Source organism: Palaemon carinicauda, chromosome 21, assembly GCF_036898095.1.
Source record: "Palaemon carinicauda isolate YSFRI2023 chromosome 21, ASM3689809v2, whole genome shotgun sequence".
NCBI lineage: Eukaryota > Metazoa > Arthropoda > Malacostraca > Decapoda > Palaemonidae > Palaemon > Palaemon carinicauda.
This window is the reverse complement of record NC_090745.1, coordinates 53211933-53226501: the sequence shown is the minus strand read 5'-3', so window position 1 is coordinate 53226501 and position 14569 is coordinate 53211933. Positions and strand designations below refer to the sequence as shown.

Sequence of the window (14569 nt, the reverse complement as noted above, 5' to 3'; positions counted from 1 at the left end):
TCAACGCCATCTATTATCAGTTATGTTAACTATTCTACATTATCCTTGGTTTCTTTTCCTTAACTTAGTCATACAGATATTTGCATTCCTTAGCCTTCTTTGCACTTGTAATTTGTGTGTTTCTTCAGAGAACTATTTAGTGCAGTGTTGAAAACATCTCTTTCTTTTGTTTACTATAATTGTTTTTGTGTTTTGTGATATTACGTGTGAAAGTAATTATATTGGAATTTAAGTTTATTTATTTAAGTATTAAATTACGGATTGTCTTTAGTGTTTACTTAAGTTCCTGCTGGATTGGAGAGGTAATTAAAAGAGGTAATTAAAAGTGGTTAAAACAACAAGTGAAGCAGACAGAAAGAATAATATTTTTGTTGGTGGTGATATTTTAAATTTATGAAGGATAACTTGAGTGATAACAGACCAGTAACATCCCCAAACCTAGCCACCAGGTAAGAAGGTTCACTCAAGCCCGTCATAAGTGGGGGCCTGTCCTGGGTTGATCTAGTCTTTTTGTTTGTGACTATTAAAGTATAAAGAAACTCGAGAGCATTGTTTATGAAAGTGATTTGTATTTTTATTGTTTCTTTTTTGTTTTCTTGCCAATCCAATCCAGCATTTCATATCACACGTACACTGAATGGTTCTCTCACTCAAAATCGGTATCTGTAAAATAAAGGATATACTAGTAATCAAATATTAATTGGTTGGGTTCTGTGCTATGCTTAGCCTTCTTCTCCCGCCTTATTTTACGAGCCAAAATCAAGGTTCTCTTCTGCCATGAACACTTCTTACATGCATATTGTGCTAATCTAGATATCATGTTTGTGTGCTATAGTGAGACCTTCGATCACTAATTGATCTCGGCCTTTATGTTGGCCATCCAATTTCAGTTAATCCATTTTCAGACTGTGTATTCTATTTGCGGTCTCTTTAAAATTGTCTTGAAATTGTTGTAAACTTCATTATTTTTGACTGACATTTAGCTTATTTTTGGTGTCAAATGTGTATATTTAAATTAATGGCATAACCTAGTGCGAATACAAAGCATTGATATAATCTCTCTATTAACATTACTTTTGGTAATCCTTCAGAATGTCGTTTAATTTGGAGAAGTTTATGAACGATATAAAAGGTGAAATTTTAACTTTACGTTATGCCAAGAAACAGGAATTATTGTCTGTAGCCCAGAGATGTGATCTTGAGGTCGATCCAAAATATGTGAAAGCTGTTATTATTGATAAAATCCTGCAATTCTTCATAGATGAGGGAATCTTTGAAGATGATGATGAGGACATCGATGAGTTGCGCTCCCTTACTGGAGCATATGCCACCCCTGGAATAGATCCGAAAATAGAACAGTTGCGTCTTCAATTACAATTGCAGAAAGAACAACAGAAAATGGCTGCACTAGAACTTCAAAAGCAACAGCAACTATTAGCATTAGAGTATGAACACAAGTGTAAATTGGCTGAACTAGAGATACAAAAAGAACAGAAGTCGGCAAATATACAGATTAAGCTGAAAACTGATGGAGAGATACCCAGTAAGTTCGACATACTCAAAGCTAAAAAGCTGCTTCCTGATTTTGATGAAAAGGACCCAGAGGTATTCTTTACAACGTTCGAAGACACTGCTAAAACCTTGAAGTGGCCTCAGGAGCAATGGGTAATGGTTGTCAGAAATCAGTTCAAAGGTAAGGCAGCATATGTAATCTCTCAGATGGTTGAAGTAAAGGAGTATGGTGTGATTAAAAAGGCAGTTTTAGATGCTTATGCCATCACAGCTGAAGGTTATCGGCAACAGTTCCGGCACTTTTACAAAATGCCTTCACAAACTTTTGTTGAATTTTGCAGTGACAAAGTTAGGCAATTTACAAAATGGTTGCAAAAGACAGGTGTTTCAGATTTTGAATCCTTAAAAAATCTTATTCTAATGGAAGAGTTTATTAGGAAATTGCCAGGTAACATTGCTACTTTCATTCTGGAAAAGGGAGAAACCAACTTGTTGAAAGCAGCCAGTTTAGCTGATGATTACTACTTGATTCATAAAACATTTAAACCATTTAATAAGTCTACTTTTTCTCAATCATCCACAGCATATTGTTCCTACTGTAAGCAGGAAGGGCATCACATAGAGAACTGTCCTAATCCTTCGTGCAAGAAGTCTGATGTTGGAAAGAATTCTCCGAACCCTAATAGGAAGGATAATAAGAAAACTTTTCATGTTGCTGCTCAAGAACTTGATGGGGACGTCTTCAAACCTTTTACTTGTAAAGGCACCGTGAATGGTATTCCAGTTACTTGCTTAAGAGATACAGGATCCTCCCAAAGTGTGGTAGCTCTGCCTTCACAGGACTTCAAACTGAGACATGAGTATGTTACTGTTTCGGACCTCAGTACCACCAAATCCATGCCTTTGGCAGAGGTGAATTTACAGTGTCCTTACTATCAAGGTAATGTTTTAATTGCAGTTTCACGAGATCCTTTGCCTTGTTCATCTATCCAGCTTTTAATTGGTAATGATCTTGCAGGGGCCATTGTTAATCCAGTAGTATCTGATCCTGATATTCTTATAGAAAATGAATCAAATAAATTAAATAATGCTGTTATTCAAATGACATCAATTAAACCAATTGTTATAGATAGTGGAAATAGAGTAGAGAAGACATTAGACCTTATAAATATGACCAAATCAAATTTCAAGGACTTGCAAAATAAAGATCCTGTTCTTAAGGATCTTTGGAAGAAAGTTGCAGAGCCAGATGATCATCCCAAAACTCCTTACTTTTATCTTGATAATGATTTGCTTTTTCGACATTTTAGGTCCTCCAAAGCACCAGCAACCACAACATGGTTTGACTGTCATCAACTGGTTCTACCACTCTCTCTAGTTCCAGCTCTTCTTGAATTAGCCCACTCTCATGTGAACCACTTTGGGGTCAACAAGACTTACTCTACCTTAGCTGAAGACTTCTTCTGGCCTGGGATGAAGAAGGACATTCAACAATTTATTAAAGCATGTCATCATTGCCAGATTACTGGCAAACCCAATGAGAGACTTCCACCAGCTCCTCTTCAGCCCATATCCGTACCAAAGTTTCCCTTTGAGAGGATTATCATAGACTGTGTTGGCCCAATGCCTAGGACTAAGCAAGGTAATGAGTATTTACTTACTGTTCTTTGCCCAACAACGAGATATCCCATAGCAGTGCCAATAAAAAATATAAATGCAAAAACTATAATTGGTCAACTTGTCAAAATTTTCACAACCTATGGATTTCCAAAGACATTGCAATGTGATAGAGGCACAAACTTCACTAGTAAGCTTTTTCAACAAGCTATGAGAGAATTCAATATTCATAACATATATGCTTCTGCTTATCATCCCCAAAGTAACGGTGCTCTGGAAAGAGTTCACCAAACTATTAAAAACCTTCTTCGGAAGTACATGCAGGAAACTTCGGAACAGTGGGATAGAGATATTGATCTTCTGATGTATATTATAAGAAGTGTACCACAAGAGTCCACTGGAGTGTCCCCTTTCGAATTAATGTTCGGAAGAAAGCCCCGAACCACTCTCAGTATGGTGAAGGAAAATCTAATTCATAACAAGGAAGAAGAGATTACCAACATTTTGTCATATCTACAGGAGCTAAAGGATAAAATTATATCACTTCATGTATTTGCTAATACCAATCTTTTGCATTCCCAGGAGAAGATGTCCCGCTTGTATGATAAAAAGGCAAAGCTGCGTGTATTTCAGCCAGGAGATGAGGTGCTTGTATATCATCCCATACCCGGTTCCCCCTTACGTGAAAAATTTATGGGACCTTACAAAGTGCTTCAAAGAATTTCTAAGGTAAACTATGTTCTCTCTACTCCTGATCGTAGACGATCAAAGCAACTAGTGCATGTGAATTTGTTGAAGGCATATCAAGCACCTATTCAAATGGTAAGTCATCTCTCAATTTCTCCTGAGGAGAAAATACTACCACTGGAGGAATCTTCCTCAGAGTTGCTCGTGGTTCTCCCTGACGATGATCAACTAATCAACTGGAAAGACAACACCAACAGTCAAATTCTAAAATCCTTGCCCAGTTATTTTACAGGAATACCATCTTCTCAGAGAAAATTACTATCACAATTGCTCTCCAGGTTTCATGAAGTATGTTCTGACAGTTTGCAGAGAAGTCAAACCATTCAACATGATATCGTCATCGAGTCAGGTGTTACTCCCATACGCCAGACGTACTACCGTATGGTAGGCAAGAAGTTGGACTCGTTGAAACAAGAGGTACAGTATTTACTAGATAATGACCTTGCAGAACCAAGCACTTCACCATGGGCTTCACCCTGTCTCCTAGTACCTAAACCTAATAATCAACTAAGACTCTGTACTGATTATCGTAAGTTAAATAAGGTAACTGTAAAAGATTCATTCCCATTACCTAGAATCAATGATATCCTTGATAGCATTGGTAATAAGAAAATTCTTACACGGATAGACTTAATGAAAGGCTATTACCAAGTACCTCTAACTCAATCAGCTAAAGAAATCTCATCATTTATAACTCCATTTGAGTTATTCTCTTATAAGGTCATGCCATTTGGTTTAACTAATGCTCCTGCCACCTTTCAAAGGATGATGTCAGAGGTAATAAGAAATATGAAAGACACTTACGTATATCTTGATGACGTGGTGGTAGCTAGTGACGACTGGGACGAACACCTGCAGACCCTCGAAGAACTCTTCCATCGCTTCAGATCTTCAAGGTTAACGGTTAATTTGGCCAAGAGTGCTTTTGGGAGAGCTAAGGTAACTTATCTGGGGCATACCATCGGAGGTGGAAGTATAATGCCCAAAGACGTGAACATTGCAAGTATACTTGATTATCCAATTCCAACAAACAAGAAAGAGTTAAAATCATTTCTAGGAATGACTTCATACTATTCTCGCTTTATTAAGAATTACTCTGAAATCACTGCGTCTTTATATAATTTAACATCTCCAAAGATCTCTTTTTATTGGGAAGAAAAGCATCAACAGCTCTTTAATAATTTGAAAAGAGTATTTATATCTAAACCCATTCTTAAAGCCCCAAATTTCAATCAAGATTTTTTACTCCAGGTAGATGCAAGCAATTCGGGATACGGTGCAGTACTTCTACAGATGTCATCAGCTTGCAAGTCTGGACATGAGCCACCACTGGACTACTTGTTTCCAGTAGCTTATTTCTCAGGCTCATTCAAAGGTTCACAAATTAGATGGGCAACCATAGAAAAGGAGCTTTTTGCCATCATAGCTGCTCTTCGTCACTTTGCTCCATATTTAGAATGCAACCACAAGGTCATCGTCTATACAGATCATCGACCTTTAACCTTCCTGGATAGATCACGACTACTGAACGACAAATTGTTACGTTGGTCGTACTATCTCACAAGATATAATCTTGAGCTCCGTGCGATCCCAGGACATCAAAACAAAATTGCCGACGCATTATCCAGACTTCCTGCTATCTCTCATCCCAGCCATCCTAAGTAGGATGCTCTTTGGGGGGAGGATCTATGACGGAACGTCATAATTATTAGAAAAAACTGTAAAAAAATTATTAGTGTAAATATGATATCGGGTGTTTAATGTTCAACGCCATCTATTATCAGTTATGTTAACTATTCTACATTATCCTTGGTTTCTTTTCCTTAACTTAGTCATACAGATATTTGCATTCCTTAGCCTTCTTTGCACTTGTAATTTGTGTGTTTCTTCAGAGAACTATTTAGTGCAGTGTTGAAAACATCTCTTTCTTTTGTTTACTATAATTGTTTTTGTGTTTTGTGATATTACGTGTGAAAGTAATTATATTGGAATTTAAGTTTATTTATTTAAGTATTAAATTACGGATTGTCTTTAGTGTTTACTTAAGTTCCTGCTGGATTGGAGAGGTAATTAAGAGGTAATTAAAAGTGGTTAAAACAACAAGTGAAGCAGACAGAAAGAATAATATTTTTGTTGGTGGTGATATTTTAAATTTATGAAGGATAACTTGAGTGATAACAGACCAGTAACATCCCCAAACCTAGCCACCAGGTAAGAAGGTTCACTCAAGCCCGTCATAATATATATATATATATATATATATATATATATATATATATATCAATAATAATAATAATAATAATAATAATAGATAGATAGACAAGTATATATATCATACTATATATATATATATATATATATATATATATATATAATATGTATATGTGCGTGTATATATATGTGTGTATGCATGTATGTATGTGTTTGCATCTATATATATATATATATATATATATATATATATATATATATATGCATATATATATATATATATATATATATATATATATATATATATATATATATATGCATATATATATATATATATATATATATATATATATATATATATATATATATATATATATATATATATGCATATATATATATATATATATATATATATATATATATATATATATATATATATATATGCAAAAGCAGATGTATATATTCGTAAGTGACGGCATGTCATGAGTGTGACAGCTTTATCCCTTTATTAGAAGACGAATATCCGTCTGGGCAGACCCTAACTAGGCCAAGCCTTAATACTTCGCTAAACATTAGGGAAGCCCTGTGCGAAGCGTTGCTCGCGGTTTCTCCATTTCTGACGTCACACCGAGCAAATTTGACAGAGCAGAGCTCGCTCGTTTGGAATAAGTGGCAGTGTCGATGGTTTGAACTGACGACCAATAAATAATTGAAAGAAATCCACCCTTTGGTGGATAAATGTTCATCTTGTAATTCTACAAGTATGAGGGATAACATCATTTTAACTAGACCATGTATATGCAAATCACAATTTTTTAATGAAGAGTGGGAAAGGGAGACAGGCCCTCTCTGTAATACCTTTAGAGTGACAATGGATAATAAACATATTTTAGTGAATTCTCCTGATTTTAATCTTCAGAGGAGGCCACATTTACTCCAGGACAAACTTTTAAGAGATATATTGGGGGAAAATCGTAATACCCTTAACTTAAAGTATTAAGGTTATATCACGAGCATTAAATATTATTGATTTATTTATTTACTCCTTTGTATCACTTCTTATTTCAAATTTAGATGTTATTGTATGAAATGGGGGTTATTGGCTTTTTAGGGTAAAATGTCACCAAATGGTGTGATTGTATGGGTGTGACTGATTCATTTGAATTAAATAGTGCTGAATGGCCTTTGGTCTCCCAATGATTGGCTTAAGGTATAAATTTTATAATTAACTCAATTAATTTCTTCATTGGGGGTTGTTAGGGTACCTTCTTCGTTCTTGGAGCTGTTTGGCCCTCTCACTAGCCACTAAAATTGTTTGAAAAAGACCAGGCTAACTTATATCAAGATAAAAGCTACGTAGGTGCTATAAATAAATACGTTTATAAGGTAAGTAAAGTGAACCAGTAGACCATACCTTTCAATACAGTTCACAAAAGGTAATGGGTTTATAATGACCTTGTAAAATATTAAAGAAAAAAAAATTCACAGGCAACTTGTCATAAGAACCCCCATTTGTATCTAAGAGGAAATTGGGGTAGAGTGCATCATCGTCGAAGGCTACATAGACCAGCGTCTATGGGCACTTTAATCATGCGAAGAGAGGAAACGTTTTGGGTATCTTAACTGTTAGGACTTTATGTGTGCTTTAGTGAAATGGACTTCTGGCTGGCCGTACCCTGTAGGCCCGGAGACGGTATTAAGACTTCCAAAATTCTCTTTAATCATGTATTGTGAGGAATGGACGAAACCAATTCTAATAGGTCTGTGGTATAGACTAGGCTTCAGAAACGCTCATGCCAGTATTTTGCCCCAGACAGAAGGTTTTTAGGGGGTCCAAAATTCAAGGTTAATCATGGGAAGAGGGGAATGGATGAAACTTGGTGCAATTGAAAGATTACACTTTCGTGTCTTCAAAAACAACAATGTCAGAAATTTTACCGTGTATTTTCCCCCCACCAGAAACCCATAATGACTCTCCCGCCTATAGAGGACTATTATTCATATATTGTGAGGAATGGATGAAACCAATTTTAATTTGTCAGGTGAATGGACTGGGCCCCAGAAATGATCATGTCAGAAGCTCCATCTTGTACATCACCCTAGACAAAAGGTTTTTAGGGATTCCAAAACACATGGTTAATCATGCGAAGAGAAGAATGGATGAAACTTTGTGCAATTGAAAGATTACAGTCTCTTAATTACTAAAACACCAATGCCAGAAATTTTACACTTTACTTTCCCCCTTGCCAGAAACCCATTATTACCCTTTTACTTCCGGTACACATTCTGTTAATGATACTTCCAGTACACATTCTGGCTTCCCGGATATAAATCTATCAACACACACTGATACTATGTTAACTAAAAGACCAAATTACTTGTATTGGATGAAATTGATAGAATATTTATTGCATGGCTCTATTTATATTCTTTGTCATCATTTTCTTAACTAATTGATGCAATGATGTTACATTCCAAGGTTTCGAACATCCCAGTTAATCGCTGTCATATTCATCTTCACTCATTTCCCTCCAGTTCTCTTCTCCAGATTCTATTTCATCAAAAGCAACATCAGCTTCCAGAATTTGTTCCTAATCTTCTTGCATATATTTCCTCACAATCGACTCTGGTAGGCAATTTCCATAGCACCAAAGTGGTTTAAAGTGCCCATCGTTTTCTTGGCAGCCATAGTCAAGAAGTTTAACCTTTTAAAGTCCACCCTAGGTTTTATGGGAAACTTTAAAAAATCCTTTTAGTATGTTATCATATTGGTAAATACAAGATCTTTTTACTCCTGTGCATTTAAAAATAAATCAAAATTAGCAAAATAATTGCATGCAATAAAGTATTCCATATGGGTACCTTGGGCGAGTTTAGGCAGACCATGCTCATCCCATATGGGATCTTTTGGGCCTTAACGATAAACTTTTTCCAGTTTATACTAATGTTGATTCGCCCACAAATCATATAATTATTATTGATGAATCTCCTTTTTTTTGTTCCAATGTATAACAGAAACACAGAGGTGGCTTGACAATTTAATTAATATATGAATTAAAATATACAATACAATACAAAAATAGTAAAAAAATGCACCTTGCACTGCTCACACATCCAGCGGGATCTGTGGATATGGCCTGCAACAGAACAGTACTTGCAGGTTGTCTCATAGAGACATGCTTTGGCATGTGTAGGGTAGTGGCACTCTGGCGTGTCTCTACACTTGGCAAAACTGCTCGTTGGCCCCTTTTTGGCAAAGTGAAATCTATGGTGCCAAGAGAATTCCTGGTGATATTGAAGGTTGATGTCTTGAAGCTTCTGAGCCAATCGAAGATATCCAGACGGAAGTCCTTGAGGGGCTTTGGGTTAGTATGCAAAGCCAAGCAATCCCTCCTATACAAAATCCAATTGTTGCAGATGATCAAATCAAGGAGGTAAGCAAAGAGCCTCATGTAGTACCTCTTTGCTTTGAAGGGGGTCTTGTAGAGGTGTGTCAACATGTAACTTTTGTCAATGCCTCCCATGCGATTGTTGTACATCTGGATGAAAGATGGGCAAGGAATGGGAACCTTCTTCTTGAGGGCCCTGTCGTACCGCTCCCCTGTACCCATGGGCTCGACACCAACATCAGTGGACAAGATTGTCACAACCCTATTGTCCTTCCATCTTGCAACAAGGATGCCATCAGAAGAGACGTAGTCCAATGTGCCCCTTTGTGTCAATTTCTTGTTCATCTCTCACAGACTTCAGGGAAGGATGACCAACTCTGTTGTCCCGGGCAGTGCCCACATACCGGCATCCATACTGCGATCTCAGTTACTTGGCCAACACTATACTGGTAAAGTAGTTATCTGCATACACTGCTGAGTGACTGGGGTGCTTGATGGTCTTGACTAAGGTGACAACAAACTTTGAAGTCACAGACATGGCTTTCTGCTTTTCAGATAACAGAGTATGGTGGCTCACAAAGGTTGTCTCCCCTTGGTTCATAAGAATATTGTGCACAAATTCATACACGCTGGAGTGTCAGAACAACTTGAAGCCCTACTTGTCAGGCTTCTTAGGTACTTACTGGCGAAGATTACCAGCCCTTGTGCCCTTATAGGCGACCATCACTTCATCAATGGAGTGGATAGGAGTCTCGGGAACTTTCAGGAACTCTCTGGTGACCTTGGGTGAAAGGGACTCTCACCTTGAAGAACTGATCTTGTGAGGTTGCTGCCTGGTTATTGTCAGTGAAGTGAAGGGAAGATTGAATTAACTTGAAGCGGTTCCTGGACATGAAGTCTGCAACTTGAGGAATCCTGGTCTTCATGGCCCAGAAGTCGATAATGCTAGGGAGAGGAATCAGGCCTATGTACGCGATGAAGCCTATGCTAGGGAGAGGAACCAGGCTTATGTACACGATGAAGCCAAGGAAACCACGAGATCCTCTTCTGACAGGTGGAAACTTGCTGCCTACATCCTTCTGTCTTGAATACAGGTTGGATTGGAACACAATGTGTTCCCTCAATTTAGCTGTAAAGAACTGGGAAAAATATACATAAGGTTCCCTCAAAAAGTCTGGCTGTGGATAAATGAAGTTGGGCAGGGCCTGGATATCAATGTAGTCCTTTTTTCATTCATCAGCACGAGGCCTCTTAGGCTCAACCTCAGCTTCCTCTTCCAGAGGCATCTCCTGAAGGACAACAACAGTGACCTTGTGAGCTGAAACCAGAATAAAGTAACATTAGTGAAACAGTAAATGAATCATGTGTGCTTGTATGTGCATGCATGTGTGCGTGTGTGTGCATGCATGTGTGCATGTGTATGTTCATGCATATGTGCTTTTGTGTGTCCATATGGGTCTACATGTGTGTGTGCATGCATATGTGCTTGTGTGTGCAAACAAGTGTTCTTGCATGTGTGCATGAGTGTGCATGTGTGTGCATGTGTCTGTCAGTGAGTATGTAAGTAAATAAATAAAATTTTAAAGTACCCATTGTTTAAAAACTATTTAAATAGCAAAAAAATCTAAAGAACCCTTATAATAATGAGACTTTTAAAAACAATTTTGCAAACAATTTTTTTCTCTCTCTCTCGCACTCTCTCATCTCTCTCTCTCTCTCTCTCTCTCTCTCTCTCTCTCTCTCTCTCTCTCTCTCTCTCTCTCTCTCTCTCTCTCTCTCTCTCTCATACTAACCTCTAGAGGTCGGAGGGTCAAAGGCATCCTCCTGATTAAGGCCTTCTTTAGGAATATAGGTAGGGCCGTTGTCATCACTGTCAACGTCCAAAGGGCTCACATCAACATAACTTCCTTCAGCATCGTCAGGGGCTACCCATGGTGTACGATCCTGAGTCTGCAATGCAGCATTGCGATGCCCATAAAAAATACAGCTGTGAGACTGCAAAAACAAAAAACAATTAAGTTCATGTAATGAAAAAAAAATGTAACTTTGACTAACAAAAACCTATCATTCAATTCCTTGTAAAGTAATAATTTATGTGGACACGAACCTAACATTTCAAAATCATCACTATTATTTCTAGAAGTAATGTTAAAAATATTTATAAATGTTAGGTGTTGTATTCTATTGGCTGGTTTAACCGTTACAGTCCAAAAGGTCCCACGTGGGATGATTGTGGTCCATCTTAACTCAACCAAAGTATCCCAAATGGGATCTATACTTTTTTCATTAGTCACTGCTACACTTCATAACACTAAAGCACTTCAAATCCACATCAAAAGGTAAGCATATCACTAGGCTTCACTATCTCAAAGTCACTGCGTACTTACCATGATTACGAAGGTTTGGGCGCGGGGGCCGAATCCATGGAGGTAGCTGCAATAGGTCTTCTCGCTTTTCCAACCACAGCATGACCGAGGTGTCTTCTGAACGCCCTATAGTCTTAATGAGAAGGACAGACAGCTTGTGATTGGCTGATTCGAAGAGCAGAGGAGTGTAACTGTGAGTTGCCAAAGAGTCAATTTCATACAATAATAAACCTGTTCACCACGAATGCCACAAAATAGATGTTTTAGAGATCCCTCTTTGGATATTTGGTCGTTAAAGGGTTAATATCTTTACCTAGATATTTTGAACCTGCCCTTTTCCACAGAATGCTGACATAATGGGCATCTTTAATATGAAGTTTCTATGCTTTGTCACACACTGGCAATGAAGCACAGTTGATCTTTTTCACTTGTCTTACACGATTTTTGAGACTTCTAGGCTTTTTAATGAAACAATCAAAGGTAACGTCACTGCCTTTTTCTTTCTTTGTGTATACCACAGACATATCGAATGATTGACTTCATATTCATGTCTTCATGCAACATAGATTTCAATTCCTGCACTGCATTCGAGTCTTTTTCAAGCTTTGACTGTATCCCCGCTTCCTCTATAAATTGCAGATGTGAAGTCGCATCCTGTCAAGGTATGACATGCCATTTCAGCTTCACTCAAACTTTGCTGTGTTCTTCTAGAGGTCGAGATAATTATAATGTTGATATGCCTGCTGTTTTTTCCTTGCTCTAAATTCATCATTATCTGTGATTCTGCGGGTAGTTTTTCCGCTGTATTTGCCAGTATCACTATTACATTTGTGCCAAAAGACCTGATGCCCATGTTTCTCCCTTCTCTCAGGATATGGTAGTAAATAAGGGTATCAGCTTTCTCATGAAAATCTTGGAAAACCTCTGACTCCTCAACCACTAGCATTTCCATTGCATTTCTTTGGAACTTAATGCAGTTTCCACCGTGTAAAAGATAAACAGTTTTCCCAGCTACTACCAGTGCATAGTACTCCTCTAGTTCTCATACCATGAACTTTCCAAGTTCATAATTGATCATGCCATTCTTCAACAGTTCATAGCCTTGTTGTTGCTGTTTTTTTTGTTTTTTTGTCACCACTAGATAACTTGATTGTTTCTTGTTGAGTCAATAGAGTCCCACTTTTAAGATGCTCGATGTCCTTGATTGTTGCTGATAGTAGTCTAACAGCAGATGTATTTTTGTTTCCTTAGCAGTTGAGCCGCTGTGGTGTGAACGTATTTTGCATCGAGCTCCGTTCAGCTCTCAGTCTGAGTTGTGTTTTAGCTTTTGTTTCTTGCTTAGAATATCATTGAAAAGATATTAGTTAATCTTATGGAGAAACCTAAGTGAGAAGAAACAGCATACTATGTCTGTCCCTAACTATCTCTGCCTCATATATGAAACCACGGAGGGAGACCAGAAAAAATGGATAGGATGTGATTACAATAAATTCAATAATAAGAAATGTGTGTATGTAGTGGCAGGCACTACTGATGGTAAACGAAAGAACCTAGATTTGTTATGCCAACACTGTGTAGGTGAAGCCAGACAAGCCAATTTATATATAACAAAATGGAAGGAAGATGTGAATATAAGAAAAGAGGCCCCGACCGAACAATACACAAGAATCGCTGAATTCGAAAACAAACTTGCGGACATTAGTGCACACACAGCAAATTCCACTCAGACTACTGACCTCACTGAGAAACTTGATAATCTTGCTATGAATATGGAATCAATTAAGGAAACACTTCAGTTATTGATGGACCCAAAAACCGGAGAAAATGACATTTGCTGACAAAGTTAAGGAACAAAATCTGTTGGCAATTAAATCAACAAATACAACTAAAATTATTGAAAGAAAACACGAGGTTGAACAGGCACTTAAAAGACATTCCTATACTTAACACGAGGTCAACATCAAATGGAAATATTGTTGTAAACATTGCAAACAAAATGATCAGAGAGGAGGCTGCAAACAAAATTCAGGCATTGGTTGCAGACACTGAAACAATAAAAATTGGAAAAATAAAGCCAAAAATAATGATATGCAATGTGTACAATGATGAAGATGATATAGTAAATGCTTTCATTCAAAGAAATTGTTGCTTGGACCAAATCAAGAATATAGAAGAGAAAAGGAGTGTAGTCCTGAATAAAAATGCTTCAGGTGGGACTACCCTCTATGTGCTGAAATGTGATCCTGAAGTTCGGAGGGCTACTCATGATAATGGGGACAACGTTTTGTTACGATGGGGTATTTATAACATACGTGATAGATACCACGCGATTAGCTGCTACCACCGTCAGAGGTATGGACATCTTGAAAAATATTGCAAGTCTAAGAATGATGATAAAGTTTGCGGGAAATGTTCAAGAAAACATTCCACCAAGGAGTGTAATTCTACAGTGTCTAAGTGTATTAACTGCACAAAGTTAAACAAACCAAGTAACCACATAGTAGATTCGAGAGACTGCAATGCTTATGACTTGGAATTGAAAAAGACTTGCAGAAAATACTGATCATGGTTACTAAGAACGTAAATATACAATATGTAGGTAATAAAACTATTCAGATGATAAGAGAAATGATAAACGAGAAATATTTGGCCATACTAGTATTATCTGAAACATGGTTAGATAACTTGGACAAGGCTAAGATCACTGTCACATACCGAGAGAGGGTA

The 14569-nt window shown here is 37.3% G+C and overlaps 1 protein-coding gene and 1 pseudogene across 1 annotated transcript; one reads left to right on the top strand and one right to left on the bottom strand.

The window, feature by feature from the left end:
- The first annotated feature begins 606 nt into the window (after positions 1-606).
- LOC137615279 (uncharacterized) lies at positions 607-5906 on the top strand. Its single transcript, XM_068345008.1, has 2 exons — positions 607-1693; positions 2096-5906. The coding sequence occupies exons 1-2, from the start codon at positions 1093-1095 to the stop codon at positions 5539-5541; spliced, it is 4047 nt and encodes a 1348-aa protein (XP_068201109.1). The 5' UTR covers positions 607-1092; the 3' UTR covers positions 5542-5906.
- A 2944-nt stretch (positions 5907-8850) lies between these two features.
- Positions 8851-12366, bottom strand: LOC137614903 (piggyBac transposable element-derived protein 3-like; annotated as a pseudogene).
- Positions 12367-14569: the final 2203 nt, after the last annotated feature.

Excerpts from the sequence above, each read along its gene's own strand:
- LOC137615279 (XM_068345008.1), top strand. The coding sequence starts at position 1,093 with ATGTCGTTTAATTTGGAGAAGTTTATGAACGATATAAAAGGTGAAATT. Across the intron at positions 1,694-2,095 it reads TGTCAGAAATCAGTTCAAAG|CATATTGTTCCTACTGTAAG; the intron begins GTAAGGCAGCAT and ends AATCATCCACAG.